Here is an 18210-nt window from a genome sequence, read left to right as displayed (position 1 = left end):
GAAAAAAGGGAATAAAAAACTGAAAGAGTCAGTGTAAACCTTTGTATTTTGTACAGAAAAGGTGCCTTGCTCTGGGCTGGGCTTTTGCCTCTTATGTCTTGATGGGAAGCACTTCAGGCCAAGGGAGCCCCAAGGCTGGGCACAGCTTGCAGAATCCTGAGGAAGGGAGGCATACAGGCTGGGCAGTGCCAGATGCTTTTGCTATACAGATAAGAACGGCTAGGATGTGTGACATCAAAGGGAGAGTGCCACCCCAAGAAGATGATGGCAGGAGGGACCAGAGGAGCGGATAAAGCAGGGGGTTGCCACACTCTTCTAGAACACTTTAGTAATGAGGAAAGACAAAAGCCATTATAGAACCACGGAACCACAGAATAGTTTGAGTTAGAAGGAGCCTTTAAAGGCCATCTAACCCAGATCCCCTGCAATGAACAGGGGCACCTACAGCTAGATCAGGGTGCTCAGACCCCCGCCAGCCTGACCTTGAGTGTCTCCAGGGATGGGGCATCCACCACCTCTATGGCTAACCTGTGCCAGTGCTTCACTACCCTTATCATAAAAAAACAAAAACAAAAACAAACACCTTTTTTTCTTATATCCAACCTCCTGTCTTTTAGTTTGTGTCATTATGTATGTGCCGCAGACATTCCCATGGGCTTTTCAGAGAAAGTACCTTGCCAGGTCCCCTTCTGGGAGGCCAAGCCCCTGTTTCCCACTGGGCATCAAAATAATCACCACACCAAAGCTGAAATCTGAGCTGCCCCTTGTTAATTGTTAGAGCCAGCCAAATCTGACAGAATAACAACTGTGTCCTGGGTTAATGCTGGCTTAGGCCTGGATGCGGTTATTACTTCATAAACAGGAAGCACTCCAGTTACAGTCAAATTAGATTTATTTTTCCTGCCTTATCTATCAAGTCCGCCATTTTATTAGCTTTCTGCTTTTACATTTTTTATAATTCATTTCCTCCGGACTTGTAACTGTTTTACACACTGATAAAATATCCATTCTTCTAATGAGAGGAAAAAACCCATGGAAGATAACCAAAGGCAGAATGTAAGTAGCGTGACGTCAGAGGGCATCATTTAAAATGGGACTGTTAGAAATGATTATTGATCAAATAGCTATCGATTTACCTAGTAGGGAATAAATCTGCTTTCTAAAATGACAGGCTGGCCACAGTGTGGAAGTGAGAAAAGAAGTTGGAAAGAAATCAGCAAGAAGCTATTTTCTCTTTCTCTCTCACTTTTTTTTGCATCCTTCTTAGGATAGACGCAATATCCCATTAGCTGCGCAGAGGAGTGCAAACAGCATGTGCAAATACAGCCCCTGCCCTGCCAGCGTGTTTGCTTAGCTGTGCTGGCTGTTTGAGCAGCAATAGGCTCATTCTGGAGCCATCAGCTGCTGTTTGCTGTAGCGTTTTAGTGACCTGTTGTGAAGAGCTTGGGGCAGTGTGCTGACAAATGCCTTTTCTGAGCAAGAAATCTCCCCGGGAGAGTCCCCACTTCCCTTCTGGCTCTCTTCTTCCATGTGGGTGCCAGCAGTGCCCCATCACACTTTTCTGGTTGCAGAGGAGAGTGACCTGGATCCCCAGGGATACACTCACATAGGTGTTCCGTACCCTCTTACTAGCGGTGGCACTTCAGAAGAAGATACTGTGCCCATTCCCATCTGCAGCTTTCCCAACAGATACTGATCTAGCTTTTCCTGAGCAGAACTGGGTAGAAACTTCACGGATGCACAGAATTGTTTAAGTTGGAAGGAACCCTTAAAGGCCATCACGTCCAACTACCCTGCAATGAACAGGGACACCTACAGATAGAGCAGGGTGCTCAGAGCCACTCCAGTCTGACCCTGGATGTCACCAGGGATGGAGCTTCCACCACACTCCTGGTCAACCTGTTCAGTTCACTATCCTTATAATAAAACCTTTTTTTTTTTTTTTCTTTTTTTGTATCCAACCTAAATCTCTCCTCTTCTGGTTTGAACCCATTTTCTATCACAAGAAACCCTGAGAAAGAGTCTGTCTCCTTCCATCTTACAGCCCCCATTTAGGTACTGAAAGCCTTCTAAACTTCTACTGCCTCAGTCTCCCAGGCCCCAAATCTCCTCCCTGCCTCTCGTGTACCTCACATCTTCCTGCACACCATGATGCCAGGGCTGTGGCCTTCCTTTTCTCTTCAACCTAAGCACTGCATGTATTGCCTCACTGTGCCCTTTTGTTTTCATTAGTGATGTGGCCACATGAAAAAATAACAGTCAGTTGGCTGAAGTGTCAGAATTACAGTATTCTGCAAGGGCTGCCCTTGCCTTGCCTTGCCAAGTGCCATCCAGAGTTTGCTCAGCCTCACTGGTTAAACCCACACTACTTGGGACATGGCTTGCAGATGCAGTTTCTCCATCCAAACTGGAGTTAGAAGCAGGTTCGGCTGCAAGGTGAATGTCCTAAACTGAGTCAGGGCTGGATTTGGATCTGTGGGGTTTAACCGAGCCTTAATAGGCTTGTGCAAATGCAACCTCTGACTGCTTTCCTTCATAGGAGCTGGCCTGGCCTTATGGAGCTTGGGAGTTTTCATCCACCTTGACCTGCACGTTACCTTTCTGCAGTGACGGTGCCATTTTGGGACAGCTGGCTCTGCACAGAGGGCTTCCTGCCTCTCTGCTTCCCTCTTCCCCATGTCACACCCCCCCTCTCCACAGATACTCAAGCAGCTGACACACATTCAGTTTAGGCCTAACCAAATGCGGTTTGCTCTTTGAACCATTTCAAAATAATAAAGATGTACTAAAGTCTTCACTTCCTTATTATCCTCAAAGTGAAGCTTTCAGAATATTACACTGTCTCTACCACATTACAATCCCTATTAACTTCCCAGTGAATAGCTGCTCTCAACCACAGGCCTTGGCAGCTCTGCACCCCAGTATCCTGGCTCAGTCACTGCTTTCTGTGCCCAGCAAAAGGTTGCAGACTGCTGTGCAAGAAATGAGGAGGATGCTCTTGCTATTTTCAAGACGGGTGGTACCTCCTCGCTCATGAGTCAGTGGGAACACATTGATTGGGCTTCTCTGTTCTGAATGTTACATGTTGTATTTGCCCTCTGTGAAAGAAAATATTTGTTCCTTGACAAACCAAGGCAGCCTTTTCCCCTTCCTCTCCTCTTTAGTGCATTGGATTTTCAAAGCTTTCACTTTTAGAACATTCTATTTCCAGTCCCGAGAGAGACGAGGTGATGAGCTGTCCTTCCTGATAAAAAGCTTGTGGTATTTTTACATTACATAGTGGCTCTGTTTAGTGGGCGCTATATTTATACCAGAAAAAAAGAAAGAAAAAAAAAAAAAAAAAAAAGAAAAGAAAGAAAGAAAAAAAAGAGAAGTCTCTCCCATCCAGTAAGAGAGAAAATAACTCTGACCACATTATTATGAGCAACAAGTTTTTCTTCTCTAGTGTAATAAATTCATCTGAGCCAGGATTTGTACTGGAGGAGGTGCTTTCGTAATTACGGGGCAGGCATAGAGAGGAGGTGACTCTTGAACTGGTCTAATTAGAGAGATCTAAAAATAAAACAGGAGTAGCAATATATGCATATGTTTATTAAATTCATATAAATATACGTAAAGCCACGTGAATAGAAACTGTTTTTCCTCTCTTTGCAGATCTGGCGGTTGTCTCTTTCTCATGATCTGATCAGGAAGAGGTGAAGAGGCTCTTTGAGTGACTTTGCAATGCTGGGCTCTGTTCCTAGGGCACTTTGGGGTCATGTTAGCATACAAATGCCAGATATTAACACACTCAGAGCTTTATTTCTTCCAGTGGCCTCTGGCATTACAAGATCTGGAGTCAGGAAGAAGTACTGCTTCTTTCTCACTGTAGCACTCACCCTACTCAACAGAGACCCCCCCAACCACATCTAGGGTAGATAGGCTCAAACTGCAGGATGCTTCAAAATGCCTTGACCTCTTGTGAATTGCTGGGTGAATAACAGTTCAGTGCAACATGAGGAAGCACTGCTCCCAGCACCCATCTGTGATTTCCCTGGAAAAGACCTCGGGTACTGCTGAGGAGCTTAAATACAGCTTGAGAGAGCTGTTTGCTGACTCCATTGTAAACCATCACCTATGTAATATTTCTGATATTGCATCTCTATTAATACGGTATTGGACTAACAGAACAGAATACTTGCTACAATTTTCCAGTGCCCATAAGATAAGGGGTGACTTCAAGTTTTGGAAGGGGGTTAATCATAGTCATGCAAGGGGCTGAGGAGCATGTATCCGGCTTCTAGATAAATAAACTGCCTGGGGTCCTTTCTTCTCTCTTGGTGAAGGCTATTCCTGGTGCCTCTGCTCAAGTCAACACAGAGGTTGTTGTTTCTGCATTTCTCAATAGAAATTACAAGGAATGCCTTTTATTCTGGTTTTATTTTCTTCATCTCCAACCCACACCTTACATGCACACACCACTTGGCAAGAGCAGCTCTGTCAGTGCTGGTATAGCCCTCTTAGTTCTGACTTTGAATACTGACTGTTCCTCTTCCAAGATGAAACGATCGGAGCCTGTTTCTTACAAGTCCTAAAGCAGCCATTTTCCATTTTAAGTTTAAGGATTCCCTGCTCAACTCTTTCACTAAAAAACGAGGTGAATGAATTTATAACATATGTTATGAAAACACAGGATATTTGAAAGTGAAAGTCTGACTGTTACAATTACACTCTTTCTAGACATTATGACAACATAATAAACAGTCAGTTCTTCTTAGGGTGCTATGAGCCTTATGGGCATGATTTACATCATTACAGGTACGGGTACATGGCTCTCTATCTTGGCATCATTTGCTACAGTAAGTACTATTTTTAATGTACAAATGTGTGCTGCTTTGGCTAATAGGTTGGTTACTTTATCCTTTGTTTCTTCGGTCACTGCTTTTACACAAAACATGACCCGATGCTGATGCTTTATTAACTTTCACTTTCTTACTCTCATCCAAACCAAGAGCAAACCTCTCTCTTTTCTCCCTACATATATTTCAGAGATAATGACCTGCTATTTCTTTTTGTCACTTTATTTCTGAAGACCAAGAAATCTTGTATCTCTCTCTAATTTCTCTATTAACCTCTATAATCTCCTTATCATCACCGATTCTTACTCTTATGTTATGATGGTTAAAATCATCATGACTCCAGGGAGCATTTCTCTTCTGAGTTACTTAAGATGACACTGACATTTGATTATTCTTATTTATTTCTCTATATTTTTACCTCTAGGTGCTACTTTTCCAGTCAGCCCATAGCTCTGCTTATCTGTATTTCTGACATTTTTGTTTGTTTGTTTTTTTTTCCTGTCAGCCCCATCTTGAACTCTATTGTCTTAAAAACAAAACAAAACAAATTCCTGTTACTTGTATTCTAAACCAACTGACTTGTTCTTTATTTTCACTTTCTCTCTTCTCTTTTTTTTTTTTTTTTTCTTAATGCAATGAAATGAAACAGGACTTCAAGAAATCTAATTTAATCAGCCTCAACTTACCTTCAGGCTGTTTGCAGCTGGAGAAGAGCCCAAACTAAAACCATAAGGTCAACAGCACTTCCTTCCTGTACCTTCCTTCCTACCTTCCTTCCCCATTAACTAAAGAGAGAAGTGCCCAGTGTCACATCCACACTCTGCTGGTCCCTACATTTCGTAACGGACTAAAGTAAACTTGGCCTCAGACCAGTTCTTTCTTCTAGGATGCTGGGTCTCAACAAATCTGCATCTGGAATAACTTCCTATGTAACTCCCTTGTACCACTGCATATAATTGTGCCCGCACTTTGAATATATCTTGAATATATCTTAATTTGAATATATCTTGTGACAGCAAGTACTAAGAAGAGTAAAATGGAAGAGAAAGTGAGAGGTAGAAGAAGATCTGCAGTGGTGCAGAAGACAACAGCTTCTGTGGACTGTTTTGTCTGCATACACTGCTCAGGGTGGGATGCTTTCCTTTGATTCTTTCCTCATAGCTGTAGTCACCCAAGGGTCTGTGTTGCAAAGAGAGAGACATGAATCCCTCCTTACATTACAGATGAAATTGCGTAGTGGTCAGAGAGACCCAGAATTGCAGCAGGACTAAGAAGCCCCACAGGGCCTCAAAGAACTTGAAGCCTTTCATCAGGGAGAGTCTTCTTCCCCCTGTTCTATCCTGTTAGGAGTTTGCTAATGAAATCCTTCTTGGGGACATGTTCAGCAGCTTGCACTGCAAGCAGCTCAAAGCTGTCTGCGTGAGAGTAGTCTAATTCAGTGACACCTCTGCCTGTTTAAAATACGAAACACCAATATTTTAATAAACTTTTCCTGCTTATTTAAATGTTTGCTCTTTGATGCTGACAGCCACCTCCACCACTTGCCCAGGGATCTGAGCCCACTTCCGCTCCAGCAGCTACCATCCACACAAGGAACGATGCAACCAAAGCAAGGATGATCACGAGAGATTCTGTGTGTGATCCAGGAGGCTAGAAAGCACTTTTGTTTATGGATTGCAAGCAAACAGGCTGTACTAGGCTTAGGTATGTTGTACCTATGTATACTTCTCAGGCAAATAGTGTGAGGCAGGGAGAAGAACGGACTGCTCTAGGGAAGTGCTGTGACAGGGATATCAGTTAACAAAGTTCACGTGCCACCCCATTTGGATTCAGAGATGATGCACCAGAATTCCCTAACTCTGAGCAGATCATGTTTTTAACAGGCAGGGGATGCTTTTTAAAAGTGGTTTATGAAAGAAAGAGGAGGCGAAAGTGAAGCAGGGACATACTGGTGATAGCTCGCCGAAAATGGAGCTCAGGCACTCCCAGAAACAGGGGCTGGCAATTCACTGGGGGAATAAAGATCCCAGCGAGCCTGGGAAAAACAAACAGGTCCTTCTGCAGAGCGAACTGTTTTTCAGGATTCCTTGGCAGGCAACCAGCCACTCTGCTTTGTAAGGTCTTGTTCTTCCTTGCAAGGAGGAAAAAAATAGCTGAAGGGCTCCCACTTCATTGAATAAGGTCATCGTCATGCACTCAGAAGGACCAGCGCTGCTGTGCCTCATTGTGCGAGCCATGGGGTGTAGCTGCATATTGCAGGTGCTTGAATAAACAACACCACTACTTTCGGGATAGCAGAAAATGTATAAAAGACAAGTTGAATGGCTCCTGCCCAGCCAGCCTTCCACCCACCCTTCTGAACCCCCTCCCACACCCTGGCAGCCTTCAGCCCAACACCACTGCCTGTCTCTGTGCGTGACAGCAGCAGGAGGCCTTTTCTCCCACAGGAACAGCCAGTGCCACCCAGATAGGCTGTGGGAAGGTTTAACTCCCTGCTGGCTGGTCGCACGCAAGGAGGCCGTGCCACACAGATATCTCTTTCCTGGACTACATGTATTTTTTCCTTTACTTACCTTCCCCATTCCGGCGTGAGCGTGTCCCAGCTTCACCACTACAGGGAAATTCGGAGTTGTGAGCTGAAAGACAGAAGAAGGAACTCATTAGTCTTTATTTCCAGCCATTGTATTTGAAATAGTTTACTTTCATTCGGTAGCTTTTATCCCCTGCCTAGATGCTGATGGGAAGATAAACAGGTCCAATAAAGACTGCCCAGGTGGCAACACAATAAGCAAGTGGCTCTTTGCTGGGACGCACATGGTCGGAAACAGAGGACAGGCAAAACTCTTCAGATCTGACCCTCTTTTGCTGCCTGATAACCGTAACCTCTAGAACTGTTTTTTCTCCCCCACTGTGTACGTGTGGATATGCATGTATGTGTGCATGCATGTAAAAAAACTCAACCTGCCAGCGTGAATACACAGACACTTCCAGACCCTGAAAATATCTGAATTCTAAGAAGGGTGAGGGCTGTTTCTCTTTTCACACAGACCGCTTTGGCCTTTAGCATGAGTGTGAGCAGTCCCTCTGCAGCTCCCGTTCCCCTCCTTCCAGCAGTGGTAGGGGAAGGAGAGGGGAACAGGGGCCAGCCCTTGGGTACGACTCACAAAGTCCATCTATTCATAAAGCCTCTCCCTTTCTCCTCTAGCGTAGGGGTGGGTGTAGGGAATAAAAGGGAACAAAGAAGGGTTGGGATCAGCAATAAAAATAGAAAAAAATTATGTCATGTCTTCGCTCTGGCTCTTGTGGTGTTTACATTGGGTAGGGTCCTGCCATCTGAGCCATGCAAGTGCATCTTAATGTACATGTGGGATTTTACTTGGAGAGAGCAGAACTATCCTTTCTGCCTCCCGTTCCTCAGCTCCTGCAGGGATTCACTTGTAGGGATTGGCTGTGAGTTGGGCTGCACAGCCACGTAGGAAGTGCCCATACCAGGAGAGTGACCAGGTCTATCTGATCTATCTACTATCCCTTTGGTACATAACACATTCATTTTTATTGCATATTTTTATTTGCTTTCTTGGGAAGTGCTCTAAAAGGAACTTCTGTCTACCTAAATACCTGAAGCACTGAGCTCTATTCATCAAGCAGTTAACCTGGAGATCCGGAGTTGAGTTTTGACTCAGATAAATGGCTCTCCTATTTATTTGAGAACAGATAAACAAACTGTTCTTGTGCTAATTACCAATTGTCTGTATGGACAGGCAGGCACTACGCCCTAAAGATAGAATGGTGCTGCTGTCTCCATCTGCGACAGCCTGCTATAAATAACAAAATTAGTAACCAGCGCCGATGTTTTGCTGTTCAGCTGCCTGTGTAAAGAAATGTCATGGGAAAGGGGAACAGTGAGTGCATCGTACTCCCAGACAACCTGTGGCACTCGTGGAGACATTCTTCAGGCGGAAAGCTGAAGGACTTGGTGAGGCTGCACCTCAAGTGCCGTATTCAGTGTTGTGCCTCTCACTACATCTTCTCCCAGATAACAGCGATAGGATGAGGAGAAGTGGCCTCAAGTTGGATGTTACGAAAAATTTCTTCTCAGAAGGAGCGGTGTTGCAGTGGCACAGGCTGCCCAGGGAGGTGGTGCAGTCACCGTCCCTGGAGGTGTTCAGGAACTGCGTGGATGTGGCACTGTGGTCAGTGGGCATGGTGGGGATGGATTGGTGGTTGGACTAAGTAATATGAGTGGTCTTTTCAGCCTTAATGATTCTATGATTCTACTCCAGTTCATGAATGAAAGGAACCCTCAGCAGCAACATGCCATAGTGCTGGAACAGGCCAGCAGTCCTGTGACAACAGACCCTGACAGGAAGCCTTCCTACCGCCCCACAGTTAAGATAAGCATACATCCAGTCACATGAGTTTACGCTCTGTTTCTCCTTTGCCTCTCTAATTTATTGTAAGAGCTTGAAACTTCATTAGCTGCTGGCACCTGTGACTCAGAGGGCTGCACCTGAGGATAGGACTATGGGTGAACCGTGACAGCCTTTTAGCTCTGGAAGATGAAAGGGAGCCCAGCAGCCAGGGCACCTGCCTGTTTGGACTTAGGGAGATCTGGCTTTTTTCCCAGCTCTGTCATCTGTGCCCCGTGCACACTGCTTGAGCCAAAGGCGATGGCTGTTCCCAGCATGCAGGAAAAGCAGGCCACAAGTTTTGTGCCCCTGGCAAGGGGATGAATAAGTGCACGAGATAGATAACGCAGTATTGTCAGGTCCAAGCAGTGAGGCAGGAAGCCTTGTCCCTGCTGTCCCGGCTGTGTGCCCTACCTGCAGCTTCTGCTTAGGGAGCCTGGATTGAGCACAGGGCCTGGGAGTGGGAAGCATCTGTTTTCCTGTGTACATGCAAAGAGAGTTTGGAATCCAATAAACAACCCTAATTTCATGCTAGCCTGGGAGAAACCACAGGCAATAGAAAAGCTCTGCTCAAGTCTCTCTCTTTGCTTCTTGGAAGCGTGATGTCAGCTTTCTTGGTAAGGCTTTGCCTCATCCCAGCTGGTGCTGGAGCAGGCTGGAGCCTCAAGCTGCTTGGGCTGACTGTGGTGCCAGGGAGTGGGGCTGCAAACACGTGGCAGCCTCACCAGGAAAGCTGCAGCTCTGGGGGAATGTCAGCACAGGGCTTGCTGGAAATTTATTTCCATCACTGAAATCCCACACTGGTATAATTTCTGTGTATGTGAACCTGCCTTATGGGAAAGCAAAGAGAGAAGTGAGCGTATGCATTTGGCTGGACTTCACAGAGTTTATCTAGTGATAATGGAGCACCCTTAGACCACGCTGAAGTTAAGTGTGAACAAATGCTCTCAATAATCCATGGGACTAAATAAGCCAGAATCCACAGCCACCTGATATGAGAGTTAGGATGCTGCTGGTTAGGTGCTGGACCAAGCTCTGAGCACCCTGATCTAGCTGTAGGTGTCCCTGCTCATTGCAGGGCAGTTAGACTGGATGACCTTTGAAGGTCCCTTCCAACTCAAACAATTCTGTGACTCTAAGTGGTGGAAGTGATGTGGGCAAGACCAATCAGTGGAGATATTGTGAGCCTCCACCACATCCTGGTTGGGATTTCTGTTGTAATGAGGTGGCCAGCCAGAATACTTGGCAAGCATGTGGATGGATAGGGAAGCTGAAGGAAGAGAGGATGTATTACATGTGTGAATACGGTGCATACACAGACCCAGTGAGAAGTTTTGGGGGTGGCCACAACTGCCACAAGAGCAGACCCCTGAGACGTGGGTTTACACACACATAGTCATAGATTTCCTGGGAAGGGAGATGCTTATAATCGAAAGATAACACCAGAGTTTAATAAGAAAGGCATGTGTTTTTTAAAAGAAAGATGCAAATAAATGTCTGTGTCTTTCTATGTGTTTATGTTTATGCTTTGTAATGGCTCTTTTTCTTGGAGAAGTGGGGGAAAAAAAAGCTTTGATGCTTCTAAAATGTGCATGTATCATTGACAGGCTGGGATAGAGGATGCCTGTGGGTTTTGGGGTGAGCCTAGCTCAGCAATCAGGCATGGAAGCGTCACTTCATACGCACAACTCAACCCGCTGAATTACTGCATTAAAATCCTATAAATGCATTCCTAGATGCTGTCACACAAAAGCTTTGAGATGGCGATGTTTACAGGTGTGTGCAGAACTCAGTGTATAGATTCAAGCAGGAGTCCAAATCCTAAATTAGGGACTTTGGTTGGGGAGACATGGATGGAGGACTTCGATGGCTTAAAGCAAGTCATTGTAGCACCTGATTTTATGGGCTGTGCTCTTTGTGTAGTGTCACCGCAAAGATAACTCTGCAGTTAATCAGTATTTTGGCAATGATGTGTGAAACTGAGTGCCGGTATGCATGCATTAGCCCCTATTTGAAAACACATGGCTGTAAACTATGACACTTTCCCCTTTACTCTCTGCCCCTCCTTTCCAACAAATAATGGGGTTTTCAGTACTTCTTGTAAGTGTACAGTTGTCTTCTGAATTTATTTCTGGTGGAGACGCAGAAGAGAGATGGATATAAACCATCCTTCAGGAGGACACCATAGACAAAACCTGATCTATTGTGTAAGTACATTATTTTCAAGTCTTTTCCTTCACTGAGGCTCTCAAGAGATGCTGTCCATAGGTCTGTGGTTTAATATACTGTCCTGTCCATAAACAATGCTGAATCCTTCAGCCATGCTCAGTTTCGTGCATTAGTTCACATTATCCATATCATACAACGTACCACTTCTAGTTTCCAGGGGTTATTCTACTGAAGAGACTTTCCAATCAACGCTAATGTTAATACCCCATGGAGCAGTAGCATCATGGTTCATAATGGGAAAGGTCTGGGGCAGGTGGGAAATGGGGCATCAAAGCTTTAGTCTCTTGGCACCAGTATGGCATCACCATAAGCATACAGTGTTTTCAAATCAGGCCTGCAGTCTCAATGCACAAGGTACTGCAAATTTTTTTCCTTCACCCTTCCCCCAGACATAATCCTGGGATTCTTTTTTATTTATTTTATTTTATTTTATTTTATTTTATTTTATTTTATTTTATTTTATTTTATTTTATTTCATTTCATTTTATTTCATTTAATTTTATTTTATTTTAAGCTTTTACACTATGAAACTGACTTTTCTGTTTATTTAGCTGTCTTTACTTGTAGGATGACAAAGTCTGCTCTGGGCGGGTACCTAATGGGTTATGGGAATGTTGCTCATGTCCTTGAGAGCTGAATGTTGAAAGTAATGTGTGTGGCACTTCCCTGGTGTCAATTAAGTTGGAGGAGCAATGAATGTATATGATTTTCTGTAAAAGCACTCAAGCTGATTCAAACACAGAGGAAAGTAATGATGTCATGACATGATGTCATTGTGTTTATGGAACTATCTTACTGAAGGTCTAAGCTAAAGATCAACACTGATTGCATGTTGGCCTTGCCAGATGTGGCAGCGTCAGGGCTGTGCAGTGAAATATGGAGGAGGAGAATTACTGCTCCCTGTTATTCCTTTGCTCACTCATATAATCACCAAATCCATGCAGAATGGCTGACTCAGTGGATTAACACTTTGGCCCCATGGAGGTTTGTGGAGACCAATGTATGACAGACAAGTCCTCCGCTGTTTGCCAGATCAGGAACAGTGTGAGAAAAACTGAGCAACAATAGGAGAACATATTGAGCAATAAGAGCTGCCAGCATTCACATCTGTGCTCTATTAAAGACACGTGATACAGATTCCTTCAAAGCACACACGTGTGTTTTCATTACTGTATAATAATTGCAGCCCAATGAATAAAAAATCATTAGCTAGGGAAAGAGGCCCTTTGCTTCCATACCAGCTGAATTAAACCCTGAGGAAGAATAAGTGCTGAGATACTTGTGATAGAAGGACTTTATTCATATTCATATTCAAGAAGCACTGTGCAAGGTAGGGGCCAAAGCACTACGGGGGGTTGGTAGATTGGAAGGCAGTAGCTTATAGTATAAGGGGAGACAGCACTGCCTCTTAGGATGGGGTAAGTTTTGCAGAGCTTTACTGAGCTGAGGTGATGAAATCAGTGCTATGGGCAAGGTGGATGATTTGGAAATACTTTGGGAAGTCTGGAAGGGAAGCTCATAGGATCAAATGGGAATAAACTAAGACATGGCACAAAGCACTGCGAGGCCAGAGACCAGCATTTTAGCAAGCAAGTGTAAGGTTTTGGAGGTGTCGCAAAGAATAGGCAAGAATGAGGTTGCTAATAACGAGGTTGAAAGGAGAAAAAACATTCACTAATTTGGTGGGGACATCACTGCTACAGGACTGAGGACCAGGAACAAGTGAAAAGCAAAGGGTTAGATCTAAGATGCTTTAAATGGATGGACTTCTGCTCATTTCATTTAGTGCTGGAGCCAAGACCACTAGCTTCAAATAGAATGAATGTGCCGAGTAACTAGAGGGAGGTATGGCAGTATTCAGCATGCATTATGAGGTGAGGTCAGCAGTGCCTTGGTTTGAGAAGACCCTTCATAGTGGTAAAAACCTGTCCTTTGATCCTAGCATTACTTCTAAAAAGCACAGCACACACAAAAAGAAAACCTAACAGCAGCATGACTTAGTCCCCACATTCTTAAGAGAACTGACCACAGACCAGTGTTTTGGGGCTCGTAATGCTTACTGTGGTTAGAAGCAGATGGAAAGGGTTAAACACAACACGGAACCTTTTTGCATTAATGCTACCTCTAATGTTACTGTAACTTCTCTTCTAGCTGAGACAGGATGCCTTTGGGTTCCCATTGGTCCCTCTCAGCATTTTGGAGGATGAAGAGCGTGAGCATGTTATATTATTCTCATTCCCTTGGTGCTTCCAGTGTGAGAATTTTATGCACAAGGCCAGACAAACAGATGCTCAGCAAAAAAAAAATAAAAATGTAGCATATTTATTTATGTGTGCTTTTACATGCACACATATCTAGCGGTTCTGCTCAATACATCCCCATTGCCTCTGAGAGGAATACAGGCGGGTTTGTAAAGGTCATTAGGAGTACATGGAAATTGTAGTTGCTTAATGTTTGGGGTTTGTTTATCCTCTGTTTGTCACTGCTGCCATTAAGGAAGCCTCTCGTGTTTCCTCTTTTGCTAGGAGAGTGAATGCATTCTGATGTTAAAAAAAAAAAAAATTGTCAATGTTTTTTTGCTAGATGCAGTGGGAACAGAAAAAAATGAAGGCTGGGAGGAAACTCTCCCTTGTCTCCCTTACCCAGACCTGAACTGGGTATTATTGCCTTGTTTTTCTCAAACCAGAAATTTCCTTTCCCCACATCACTGTCTTGCACGGGGAGAAATGGTGAGCACCAGCTGCTGACAAGGTGGAGAACTATCTAGGAGTCTGCTTTTGATGAGTTACCTTTGGGAAAACTGCAGTGCTTCAAGTGTGGTAGAAGCTGCAGAAAGGAAGTAGAGGGATGAAAATGCTTTATGAAATTACGGTGGAGTCTTCAAAGCCATCCCTCAACCAAGAACCCTTGGGGATCAGGAGATGCTGGCCAACGGATCTCTTCCTTCACTCAGAAACCTGACCCTTTTTTGGAGCAAGCTCTGATTTCTCACTGATTTCATAATGACCAGGATGGGGTTTCTTTGGTGAGAACAAAACTTCCACGGTCTCCACAATGGAAAATCCCTTCAGGAAAAGGCCTTATGTAGCAAGGAGGCCTTGCTGGAGCTGATGGCTCACCCACTAGCATGGGCCTCTAACCTCAGATGGTGTCCAGTTGCAGATGCCTCCAAAAGGCAATGCAGGTGCTTTCCCACTTCTCACACCAAGTAAAGCCACATACCCTGATGGCAATGCTCAGGGAATCACATCCCTCCAAGTAATCACAGAATCATAGAATGACTTGGGTTGGAAGGGACCTCAAGGGTCATCAAGTTCCAGCCTCCCTGCCACAGGTGGGATTGCCAACCACTAGATCAAGTGCTAGATCAGATTGCCTTAACTAAGGCTCCAGAGCACAAAAGACTTTGGGCATAGAAAAGAATGAGGAAGATGGGAAGTGTCACCCTGCAACTGGTATTTCAAGCTACACCTGTACCAATAAATTAAGCAATGCCATAGCAAGGACAATGACATTGAATTGCCCATAGGGATAAATCCCCAAACAATTCCCAAGCACAACATGGAAACCAGCACGTGTCTGCAGCCTTTTTCTGCAGGATATTTTGGAGTTTTGATAGTACAACTGTGGCCAGACCATGCCTGAGCTGCCCTGGCACTGAATGATTTGCTACAGTCAACACAGCATATGTCTGTCACACAGGGCTGTGCAGCAGAATAGTTTTTATCTCACATTATGCATTATCTGTGTATGCTCCCACATTCGTTTTCTATTTTGGTTGTACAGATGAAAGGTCTATCATGTGCCCAGTATATTTAAGCTGCAATACAACATACTGTCCACATGATAATTTTCACAGGTTACCTTTTTCATACTGAATTCACAGTGGCTTCATTTTTTTTTACCTGCAACCACAAATATTTATATTGCATTTCTTTAGTCCTCATTTCTTTTGTCCACTGACCTGGAAAGTCAAGTATTACCTCACATGAGAAATGTTTATGCCACAGGCCCAGCTTGTCCTATTCTACAGCCAGATCTTATTTTAAGCATTTTGAGCCCTTAGGCTTATGCAGGAATCCAAATACTTTACCAAGCGGCCTGGCAGTGAGATACACATGCCCTGTGTTTTGTGGTCATTCTGGCTCCCTGGGTCTTAAAAGTGGCAAGTAAAGATCTTCAAAGGCATATTCCACGGACACATCTCCTTCGTGGACTGCACATGGTTTAATGAACCCTGGTAGCAACTCTTCAGAGTCCTGAACTTCTAAACATCTTTTGTAGGCACCTACAGCAGATGGAGGCCAAGTGTGAGCTTTGTTTTTTCCATATTCTCATTCTCGTGCTTCATAGTTTCAAGACTCTTTCTTCAGATAACAATCTTGTAGCTTTCTCCAGACTAATTTTTTGCCTTATGGCATAGACACTGAGGGCATGAAAGGCAGCCGCTGTAATCTATGACTGAGTTAGCTCTGTGTCGCTTGAGAATACTTAGGGTCTTTCAAATGACAAGTTTTTGGTAGGAGCCAAAAAATGTAGGAAGGGAACCATTCCACCAACTCTCCAAATTATCTGGAGAAAAACAAACAAACAAAAAAAAATGGTTCTAAATGCCAATTTTGTAGCAGAAAGTTTCACGTTTCAGTGGTTCTGTGAATGAACACCAATCAACATTTTTAGTCCAACGGGGAAATGAAATGCTTCCAACCTGTAAGAGGAAAGTATTTCCAATGTGCAGTTTATTGCTGCATCTTTCATTCGTGAGGATTTTTGACGTTGGGTTAGGGAAGCTTTGAAACCTCTCTAGAGCCAAAGAAACCTTCTACCCAGGCTGTAAGGGCGTAGGCCCAGAATGGCACCGTGTGGGCATTTGTCTCCCTCTCGTGGCTCCTTCCACAAGATAAGACAAGATCCTGCTACATCTATTTCCTAAAAAGACATCAGAGCTTTCAATGAAGTGGAAGAAAGACATTATGGGGGTGTTCTGTGTGATTACCCTGCATGCAGACTTTGGCTACACCTCAGCAGTAAGAGGAAACCCAGTTTGCCATTTTGAGTAAAAAAGGGGCCAAGGAGCTGAGCAGGCTGCACATTGGACATGGGCAGGGTTATTTTCAGCCGGGACTGGCTGCTGTTGACATCCTTCCCAGCTGTAATGAGAAAGGGGCTCCTCAAGCAAATGCACTCAGAGGAAACAGAAGAAACCACTGTGTGGGTCAGCCTTTTTCATCTCACAGCCACCACCTCGGTCAGCAGTGTTTTTTTTCCCAGCTGAGCACACACATTGATGTATGGCAGGCTGCAGCGGCCAGGAACAGTGAGCAGCAGGAAGCAGAGAAATTCCATTCGCAGTAACACACAGACCCTCTTCTTTAGCCTGGGCAAGCCTGGAGCGGCAAAGGATGCTGTGGTCTCCATGAGCCCACTCCTTCTGTTTTGTCTGGAGAGAAAGGCTTCACCCTTTACTGGAAAAAGAGGTGGAGACCTGAGCTGATTCCATCTGTGAGGCAATATCTCCACTTCTCCGGGATAAATGAGGCAGATGTGAGTGAGCTGGTCCACGCCTAGCGAAGGAAGGTATTTGTTTCTTTCCCAGGCTGTCATGGGATACAGGTAGGATTTTGGAATGTGGGCAGGAGCCAACATGGAGGTGCATGGGCATGTGCTCAAAAGAAGGGCATTTGGCCAGCTGAAGACAGGGACAAGTACGAGAATAAAAAGGAACAGGCTCACTGCTCACCTCCACTGCTGTCCCTGCCTGCTATTGCATTGCTGCACCATCCTGGAGCTCACTTAGAGCAAAGCCCAGGACTAGTCCTGAAAGATGGATACTCGTTTTCCTGTTACAATTCTACCTCTTTTCTTCCCATCAGACTTCACGCCATTACATTATTTCTCCAAACTGGCTGCTGAAGTCTTTCATGGTGGTTCTTGTTTCGTTTCTCATGGATGTAGTGCCAGCACCTCAGAAATGCAGCAGTTGAACTCCGATCACCATGCTGAAAGAACAGTTGCTATTGAAATGTATAGACAAAACTTCAGGGGAGTGGGAGCTCCTTTCAAACAGAGAAGGAAAAAGAAAAGCCTTTGTAACTCACAAAGAAAAAAAAATACTTGCTCACTCAAAGAAGCTAAATCATACCTCAGACTGTGTGGACTACTCAGAACCCACGAGATAAAAACTAGTCCCAGGTGGCAGAAGCCAAATGGGCTTTTCACTTTGTTCTTGATTTTGTTTCTGAAACTCTGAAGTCAAAGAGAGTTGTTTCTTTTTTCTACATGGATCCTGCTGGTCTTCTCAGTTGATGGGCTTTTACCCATCAGTTGTGGGTAGGACAATGGAGGTGTTCAAACTTCCCATGCAGAGGTGACTCAATGAGAGCAGCAGGTGGTCCGAGTGCATGTGTGCACTTCTGGACTTCGATAACGACTCTGTGGTACCGGACCTTGAGGACAGGGTACCATTTCACAAGAATTTTGCAGACAGCCCTAATTAGCTAAGTTAGTTTGTCTGCATTGTAAATGTAAAGCAGAACAGACTGCATTTGTCTCTAATTGTGATATTGCTGTGGTGATGGGTTGGAGACTTTAACATTCTCATTAGTACTTAGCTTCAGGTATTTGTGAGAAGCCGCAGCTTCCAAAAGCTTCCACTCCTGCACTCCTAATTTTGACTCACGAGGTTTTAATGGATAAAGAGAAAGCAAAGGAAGCCTTTGGTTCTCGTACCATTC

General features: G+C 44.5%; 1 protein-coding gene across 2 annotated transcripts in view; it reads right to left on the bottom strand.

The window, feature by feature from the left end:
- Positions 1 to 18210, bottom strand: part of SYN3 (synapsin III) — a 199226-nt gene that overhangs the window by 28597 nt on the left and 152419 nt on the right. For both annotated transcript variants that reach the window (XM_072342582.1, XM_072342591.1), the window contains exon 8: positions 7412 to 7474. In XM_072342582.1, the coding sequence (XP_072198683.1) occupies positions 7412 to 7474 (63 nt within the window). The remainder of the gene's footprint in view (positions 1 to 7411; positions 7475 to 18210) is intronic.

This window comes from Excalfactoria chinensis, chromosome 1 (assembly GCF_039878825.1).
Source record: "Excalfactoria chinensis isolate bCotChi1 chromosome 1, bCotChi1.hap2, whole genome shotgun sequence".
Taxonomy (NCBI): Eukaryota; Metazoa; Chordata; class Aves; order Galliformes; family Phasianidae; genus Excalfactoria; species Excalfactoria chinensis.
Note: the sequence above shows the minus strand (reverse complement) of the source record. Positions and strands in the feature narration are given on the sequence as shown.